The 9,615-nt window shown below is 42.4% G+C and overlaps 1 protein-coding gene across 1 annotated transcript in view; it reads right to left on the bottom strand.

The window, feature by feature from the left end:
• Positions 1-630, bottom strand: part of PXDC1 (PX domain containing 1) — a 24,937-nt gene extending 24,307 nt beyond the window's left edge. The window contains exon 1 of the mRNA XM_004711760.2: positions 564-630. Within this exon, the coding sequence (XP_004711817.1) occupies positions 564-630 (67 nt within the window). The remainder of the gene's footprint in view (positions 1-563) is intronic.
• Positions 631-9,615: the final 8,985 nt, after the last annotated feature.

The following is a 9,615-nucleotide window of genomic DNA, read 5'->3' as shown; positions in this document are numbered from 1 at the left end:
CCTATCCTGGGTTTCATATAGGGAAAAACAGAGACACATAACATACAATCAAGAAGGCTACCAACAATGACAAAACACAACAGAGACGAACCTTAACATGAAAAAAAATACAGAAAATATTAAAAGCCAGATTAAGCACAAAGTGTGTCAGAAAGAGATTAAGTGACAATGTTTTAAACAATCAAGTCATATTTATCATTATAATCTACTGTAGTAGTCTCTCCAATACTCTCTCTGATAATCAGGTTATTCCCATCTCTCTTTATGGTTAGAGGGAAATCACTGGACGTTTATTCCCTGTGTGCATCTTGCAAATGTATTTTGGGCTTCCACTCTATGTCACCCATACCTTTCTGCACACCAGAAATTCATAATTTAAGCTCTGATGCTATTCCTTCCTTTGGATTGTGTGATTTACAATCCTTGGATTATGGCTTTTGGGGGTGCTTGTTCCATGTGGGCTTAGTTAACATCTCATTTAGGTAGCTGCTTTGTTGAAAACAAGCCTTTAAGACCCCAGACATTATTCTTTCTGATAGCTGGGCACCATCTAATTTCTTCACCACACTTTGTAATAGCATCTGCACCTTCTGTGTTTCCTTCATGAGGGCGAATATTGAGCAGCGCCATGTCCTAAGAACGAATTGTTTTTAGATTGGAGCTAGGATTAAGTGCAAGCCCCAAATCCATTCCTGAATTTGTGTTTTCTATCTGCTTCTGGTTCAGAGACATCCTTGCTAATTTGTGTTAGAGAATCTTAAGGACCTTCTGTTTACAGAGTCATTGATTAACCAATTTTAAAACAGTACTGAGAGAATGGCACATCACAATGCCTGAATTATTCACTTGTACAGAATAAATCCATATGTGACTGAAAGCTAGTTGCACAAACAATGGGAGTTGGTGGTCAGGCAAAACTTATAATGGTGTTCGCTGACAATGTCAGACACAGGTCTACCAGAATATCTTAAAACAGCAAGTAGGCATTGAAGTAGTAAGCAAATTGTTAGTCCGCCTACCAACAGTTCATTTCTCTTGGTATAGCTGTCTTCAGCTTCTTCACACACCGTGTAGTTCAGTTTTCAGAAGGTTACAGATGCGGTTCATCTAGTGGGGTTTCCATATAACAGCCCTCTCGTATTAAAGTTCTTTTGACTGTGATTTCAGAGACTGGCCAGCAGGGTGTGTGAGTACTCCATGAAAACAGCATGACTTCATTCACTGAGGCTGTCATATGAGATGTATTTAGGTGCCTTGTAGTGGATTTCAAGTCAGATTGACCCCACGTAAGCACACAGAACTGCTCGTTTTCTTAGCTGTCATCTTTATGAAACCAGACTGCCAAATCTTTCTCCCATTGAGCCATTTGGTGAGTGTGAACTGCCAACCTTTGCATAGCAGTGCAGCATTTAACCATTGTGCCAGCAGGGTGTTCCTTTGTTGCCAGGGATAAACCCCCCCAAACCAAACTCTGCCTTAGAATTGAGTCTGACTCACAGCGACCCTCCAATGGAGTAGAAAGGCTCATCTTACCCCTGCAGAGCAGCCGATGGTTTCTAACTGCTGACCTAGAGGTTAGCAGTCCAATGCGGAACTCACCATACCGGCGGGGGCCATACTCTGCTTGTGAAAGGAAAGGACAACAAGTCTAATCACTAGTTAGGTTCGACGAGGAAGCTAATTCTGTGTACTTCACAGCCCCCAGAAAACCTTTCTAATCTGTGATAAAATATAAACACACGTATGACCTCAAATTTTAAAATTGCACTGGATACAATGTGTGATGTGATTATTTTACCCAGATTTGGCTCGAACACTTAAAATTTTGAAACAAAAACTCAGTAACAGTATTATACATACAATTTAAGAGTGAATTAAATTTCTACATCTGGGGTGGGCATTTGGGGGGAGGAATCAGCCTTCAATTTAGCTTTGAAGTTTGAAAGTACAAAATGTGTTTGTTAGTTTCAGGGTTAGCTTCTTTATTGTAAATACTTGATTGATTCTTGGAACCCAAACTGGACAAGTTGCTTTTTTAAAAATCATTTTATTGGGAGTTCGTACAACTCTTATTACAATCGATACATCCATCCATTGTGTCGAGCACATTTGTACATTTGTTACCATCATCATTTTCCATTTTCTTTCTACTTGAGCCCTTAGTATCAGCTTCTCATTTTCACCTTCCCTCCCCCACCCTCCCTCTCTCATGAAGCCTTGAGAATTCATAAATTATTATTATTTTTTCATATCGTACACTGACCGATGTCTCCCTTCACCCACTTTTCTGTTGTGGGAGGGGGTTATAGGTCGATCATTGTGATTGGTTCCCCTTTTCTCCCCGCACCTTCCCCTTCCCCTCCTGGTATGGCTACTCTCAATATTGGTCCTGAGGGGTTTATCTGTCCTGGGTTTCCTGTGTTTTCAGCTCTTATCTGTACCTGTGTACATGCTCTGGTCTAGCCGTATTTGTAAGAGAGAATTGGGGTCATGATAGTGGGGGGCGGGGGGAAGCATTAAAGAACTAGAGGAAAGTTGTATGTTTCATCCGTGCTATACTGCACCCTGACTGGCTCAGCTTGGACAAGTTCTCAGTGTGAGCAAATGTAAACAAGCTTGGTTTCCTAATCTTACAAATGCAGGTCCAAAGTCTCACCGTGGCATAAGAGAAGCCTTGGCGAAACAATTCTGCTGGCTCCAGCTTTACTGCTGAGGATTTTGGAAGTTCAGACTTGAGTGCGCCCTGCTCCTGCTAGAACACAGTGGAAATAAAAGCAAGGTGTTTCTTGGTTCACTTCTTCAAGAAGACTATTCTTTACAGAGCACTTTAAGGAACCCTTTATGACCAACACAATAAATGTCTTGAAAGACGGAGGAGAAAGGCAGTCTTCTGTGAAGGAAGCTTTCTGGCTCCCACACAATAGACAGCTTAGGGAAATTCAATGTAAAGGGAACTTTCCAATTGAGTCTAATATAAATAACATTGAAATTGCTTCTTTTTCTTTCAACATATGTGTCCATCAATATACTGTACAAAGGGGGAAGGAGTGGGGGGTAATGAGGAGCTGATACCAAGGGCTCAAGTAGAAAGAAAATGTTTGAGAATGATGATGGCAACATATGTACAAATGTGTTTGACACAATGGATATATGTATGGACTGTGATAAGAGCTGTTCGAGCCCCCAATAAAATGATTTTTACAATAACTAAAAATAAAATCAGGAAAAACAAAACAAAATACTGTACAAAAATAACTGAAAAGCACATTGTTTGGTTTATCCAAGGGTCAACCTCCTTGCATGAGAGATATAAGTTCTTTAAAAGCGAAGGATTAACACACATTTTGAGAAGAAAATTCTTAAATTTTCTAGGAAAAGTTTCAGTGTTTAGTTACCTTTTTCCTGAATATGTTTCTTATATGCTTAATTTTATGTTAGCTTAATAGCATAACAGAATTTGTGATTTTTTGTCTGGTTAAGCAGCCCAGTGAAAGTTATAACTACCTGGGAAACCTCAGCCAAACTGAGTCTTTTCTTCTTTTCTGCTCTATCTGTGGGCATCAAACTGTACATCTGCACAAGTGTGACGATGTCCTGCTGCCTTAGTCACTCAAGGATTTCTGCTCCTCCCTGCACCTAGACTCTGTCCCTAGTCAGTCAGATAAGGAAGCTAAACCTTAACTATCAGGGTTGGGGAGTGGTAGTCAGTGTTAATTTTTCCTCTACATCTTTCTAAGAAAGCAGGGCACAGGGTGCAAAGGGAACAGGAGATAAGAGTGGTGGAGATGAAGGAACAATTTCTGAGCATGCGGGAAAAGAGCTCTGATGTCTCCGTGGGCTAAGCAGTGGGTTGCTCACCACAATGTTGGTAGTTTGAAACCACTGGCTGCTCCATGGAAACGAGATAAGGCTGCCTGCTCCCATATATATTCTGGCTCAAGCCCCCTAAGGAGAAGTTCTGCTCTGTCCTATAGGATTGCCATAAGTCAGAATCGACTCCCCGGCATGGGATCTGGTTTTCAGTTTGAGGACTCAGGAAAAGGGTGAGAAAAAGATGATGTTCTCATCTGTGAGCTGGGCCTTACATGATTAAGGTATAGGCCGGATCGAAAAAACAAAATTGGGCTTGACTTAAATTTAGCAATCTTTGCTGCATTCTCCCATAACACTGCCCTCTGTAGACCTCTTCTTGACTCACCAGTACAGTATACCAACTTGCCTCATTCAACAGTTTTAAGGAGCCAGTTGTTTCAGCCAATCTGCATTAAAACACCAAAGGGACCCAGAGCATACTGCAACAGGGTTTTTAGTCACATGCTCATTTACTCATTCTAAGTGTTGCTGGAACTTCTACTGGGAGCTAGGCACTGTTTTCAGATGGTGGGGACACAACTGCAAACAAAGAGCCTCCCTTCACAGGGCTTCCGGTCCATCCAGAAGACAGATGGGAAGTGAAGTGACGCGGCTGAGACACGCAGGGTGAGTGGATGGGGGAAGAAGGCTGGGAGGAGGGGATAGTGGGATCAGGAAGTGTGATGACTCACAGGAGGTGAGAATGACTTGGACTGCCCTGAAGAGCAAAAGGAAGTGTGGCCTCCCATGTAGGTCCTGACCATGGGGATTCATGACCATTTGGCAAGTCTTTCTTATGGTAAATCACAGCAGTTTGAAACCATGAGCTGTGCAGAGGGAACAAGGCAGGGAAGTCTGCTCCCATGAAGAGTTACAGTCCTGGAAACTCCCAGGGGGAAGTTCTATCCTGTCCTGTGGAGTCACTAGGAGTTAGTATAGACTCCATGGTGGTGAGTTTGAGTTTGGAGAAGTGATGAGCATATTGTTGGTTTAATCACACATTGGTTCCTTCCTTTTCCATGTTGCTTGTCATGGTTTTTCCCCAACTGACTTTAAGTTAAACCCATTTCTGTGCAATCGATCCTGGCTCATGGTAACCTCCTTTGTTACAGAGTATATTTGCCCCATAGGATTTTCTTGGCTGTAACCTTCAAGGAAGCAGACCGTCAAGCTTTTCCCCCATGGAACCGCAGTATAGGTGCAAATCGTCAACCGTCAGGTTAGTTATTGCTGTTAGTTGCCATTGAGTGGATTCCTACTCATGCTGAGCTCGTGTGTGATGAAGAGAAACTGCTCCACGGGGTTGTCAACCTTCGTTGGAAGCAGTTTACCTTCTAAATCCCTTCTGGGTGGGTTTCTTGAAGTTGATCACCAACTCTTAGACTAGTAAGAACCAAAAAACCCATTGTCATTAAATCAACAAACTCATAGTGACCCTAGAGAACGGAGAAGAACTGCTCCCTAGGGTTTCTCAGACTGTAAATGTTTATTGGAGCAGACGGCCTCAACCTTTTCTCAGCAAAGGGCTGGTAGATTTGAAGTACCAACCTTGCAGTGCGTTAGCAGTCCAAAGCTTATCCCACTATACCACCAGGGCTTGTCAATGTGAGCCACTCAGGGGCTTTGATTTTAAGTTTCATATCAGTAAAGAATAATTAAGACATTTTTCTCTTAAAATAAAAGTTCCAAGTGAATGTTAGCAAAAGGACCATGGGAACAGTGGTCTAGATAACAGTGTCACCATACACAGGTTACCTTCTCTGATATGACTGCTCTGCAGCCACTGTTGAATGGAGAACCCCTTTGCTCACACAACAGAATTCAGAACAAGGGCTCTGAGAAGCTTTTCAGGCACGTTCAGCAACAAGAGGATGATTTGTGTGTGTGTGTGTGTGTGTGTGTTTTGTGTGTGTGTGTGTGAGACAACAATTAAAAGTAGTCTATGGACACTTACTATCACCCAAACAAGTCAAAGTTGAATGCTTTAGTGAGAGAGTAGAACCTAGCAGAGCTCTCCTGGCTACACTCATTTCACTCTGTCCTGGCAGGGAGAGGTGGTGCCCCTATAGAACTCCCAACAGCCTGTGGTTGTGCAGGGCCTCCAAGAAGGCTGCTAAATCCTGCAGCACCCCACCTACCTTTCCCTGAATCTCTCAGCTCCTCTTCCATGAACGTTATTTGTCTCCAGGAGAAGCTTCATTACTAAGTAGTGAGGACACTATGCAGAATGTAAAGGCAACAGATATAAGTATTATATTCACAAACCTGCAGTAACTGTGATCTAGGTGGCTGAACGAATGTGGGAGCATACCAAATTATATACAGGTTTGACAGGATCTGGGTATTTACCTCTGCATCAAATATGCCCATAAATGTGGTGAGCATCTAGTTATGATAACTTCTTAGCTAGAATCAAACACCTTGAGAGAATGAGTCACTGAACTTAGGGGCTCAGGGTCATAATCTTGCAGAGGTTGGGAGAGAGCTTGTCATTAAGGTCAATTGGCATAACAGTACATAAAAATAATGTTTTATATCCCATTTTGGTGAGTAGCTTTAAGAGGCCTGGTAGGGCTTGATCAAGGGCAATGTAACCAAGAGGAATTACTGAAAGCCAAATGAAGGCTGAGCATGATAGTGGGATGAGAGGAAAGTAAAAGGAAATAGAGGAAAGAACTAGGAGGCAAAGGGTATATATAGAGGTCTAAATAAAGGCATGTACATATGTAAATATACTTATATATGATGATGGGGAAATAGATCTATCTGCATATATTTATAGGCTTAGAATTAAGGTCGCAGATGGACATTGGGCCTCCACTCAAGTACTCCCTCAATACAAGAATACTTTGTTCTATTAAACTGGCATTTCATGATGCTCACCTTCCCAACACAATCACTGAAGGAAAGTGGGTGCATTAGCAAATATGAAGAAAGCTGATGGTGCCCGGCTATCAAAAGATATAGCGTCTGGGGTCTTAAAGGGTTGAAGGTAAACAAGCAGCCATCTAGCTCAGAAGCAACAAAGCCCACATGGAAGAAGTACACCAGCCTGTGTGATCACAAAGTGTCGAAGGGATGAGGTATCAGGTATCAAAGAACAAAATGTCTTATTATTGTGAATGAGGGGGAGTGTGGATGGGGACCCAAAACCCATCTCTACAGGCAATTGGACATCCTCTTACAGAAGGGTCACAGGGAGGAGACAAGCCAGTCAGGGTGCAGTGTAGCGATGATGAAACATACAACTTTCTTCTAGTTCTTTAATGCTTCCTCCCCACCACTATCATGATCCCAATTGTACCTTACAAATCTGGCTAGACCAGAGGATGTACACTGGTACAGATAGGAACTGGAAACACAGGGAATCCAGGACAGATGATCCCTTCAGGACCAGTGGTGAGAGTGGTGATACCGGGAGGGTGGGGGGAAGGTGGGGTAGAAAGGGTGAACCAATTACAATGATCTACATATAACCCCCCTCCCTGGGGGATGGACAACAGAAAAGTAGGTGAAAGGAGACGTCGGACAGTGTAAGACCTGACAAAATAATAATTTATAAATTATGAAGGGTTCATGAAGGAGGGGGGCAAAGGAGGGAGGGGAGAAAATAAGGAGCTGATACCAAGGGCTCAAGTAGAAAGCAAATGTTTTGTGAATGATGATGGCAACCAATGTACAGATGTGCTTGACACAATGGATGGATGGATTGTGATAAGAGTTGTACGAGCCCCCAATAAAATGATTTTTCAAAAAAGATCTTGATTAGCCATCTATGGTACAACTAATAGTCTCCCTCCCTCTGGGGGAAAGAAGAATGATGGAAATTGAAGTCATATGGAAACAACTAGTCCAATGGACTAATGGACCATGCAAATATGTCTCCACCACTCAGAGGCAAGAGAACTAGATGGTGCCTGCTACCACTACCAATTGCTCAGAAAGGGATCACATTAGAAGATCCTTGATAGAGAGGAAGACAAAGGTGGAACAAAATCCAAAATCATGAAAGGGGTGGGACTGGTGGGACTTCTAAGACTAGTCCCATCTAGCTATCTAGAGACTGATGGGACTCGAAGACTGTGGATGTTAGTCTTTCTTCAGGTCTGAAACTGAACGCTCCCCTATGGCTCAATTTTCAGCCAAACACTCAACAGGGGGTCTACAAAGGAAATAAATCTAGTGAGGTGCTCACACCCTAGAATAATGAACCATTTGAGATCAAAAGGGTAGCATTTACCTAAGGACAAAGTCCAGAAGTGTTAGAAAAGGGGGGGGGTGAAACAAGGAGGAAGTGAGATACATGGTGTTACATTAAAGATTCCGTTACATGAAAAAAAGTTCATACCAACCGAGAAGTGGGTGAAGGGAGACAGTGGTTGCTGTAAGACATGAAAAAATAACAATTTATAAATTATCAAGGGTTCATGAGGGAGGGGGAGTGAGAAAATGAGCTGATCCTAAGGGCTCAAGTAGAAAGAAAATATTTTGAAAGTGATGATGGCAACATATGTGCAAATGTGCGTGACACAATGGATGGATTGTGATAAGAGCTGTAAGAGTCCCCAATAAAATGATTAAAAATCAATATTAACAAAAGAGAAATGTTCATACATTGATGAATGTAAAAATGATGATCTGCTCTGTAAACTCATTTAAAAAATTAAAATAAGTTAATGTAGCTTAATTAAAATTCAAAATGTCATTGTGGCCACATGATTAATAAAATTGATAGCACTAATTGTTTAATTGAAAACTGTTATATTAGCAACTGTTGTGTTATATGTATTTTTACAATTTAAAAATAAGTAGTGACGATAAAAAGGAGACAAATTGCTTAAATTACTACTGTTTGATTAGCTTTACATATGTTATAGCTTCCACTAGCCCTTTTCGAGCATTTTCTTTTGGTTCTTCACAAAGCAGAACTACCTTTCACCTGTGGGAAAAGTGCTTTTGTAACAGCGAGCAGGGAAATATAAAGTCCAGGCTTGTTTTAAAGAGACAATGCACGCCTGGGCCTCTGGGAACAGCCCGAAGGGCAGCAAGGACAGCTGATCTGAGGAGCGGAGCACGAGCCTTCTTGTTGGGCACTTGGTGGAAAATCGCCACGACCTGGAAGTTAGCTCCCAAACCATGTCTCGTAACGTGAATTCAGGTCGCAGGAAGCCCAGGGGCACAGTTTGAGATCTAATGGAATGAAATCTAGGATCGCAAACCCAACTCAGCAAACTGACCATTCACAGAGGATAAAGATGCTAGGATTATGGAGAGCAGAAAGTCAGAGCAATGCTTTGGGTGGTAGTGGGCATGGGGGTGAGAAAGAAATATAAACCAGAAGGGGGAGAGGGAATGACTAGGTGCATGGGTGACCCCAAAGCTGCTTGTGCTGAAAAGCCAGGGGGGTATCCCCAGTATAGGGCTAGGATAGTAGAGCATGCTACTCTGGGGGTCTGGAATAACATAATGCCAAGTCCAAGAGCCTAGAAATGATTTAAAAATAGGTCTGTGGATCAGAAAGACTGACCAAATGGCCCTAGGTGGGGAGAGGCCAGAGGTGAAGGATGACCTAATAAGGCGTGATACGATCTGCTCCATCCTGTGCTCTGGCGGCGTGGTTGAGCTGCTAACCATAAAGCTAGTTAAACCACCAGCGGTTCTGGGGGAGAAAGAAAAGGCTGTTTTGATGGTGCCCGGCTATCAAAAAAATATAGCATCTGGGGTCTTAAAGGCTTCAAGGTAAACAAGCGGCCATCTAGCTCA

This window comes from Echinops telfairi, unplaced genomic scaffold (assembly GCF_000313985.2).
Source record: "Echinops telfairi isolate 266 unplaced genomic scaffold, ASM31398v2 ScPeMD7_655;HRSCAF=1070, whole genome shotgun sequence".
In the NCBI taxonomy this organism is placed as follows: Eukaryota; Metazoa; Chordata; class Mammalia; order Afrosoricida; family Tenrecidae; genus Echinops; species Echinops telfairi.
This window is presented reverse-complemented; position numbering and strand designations above follow the sequence as displayed.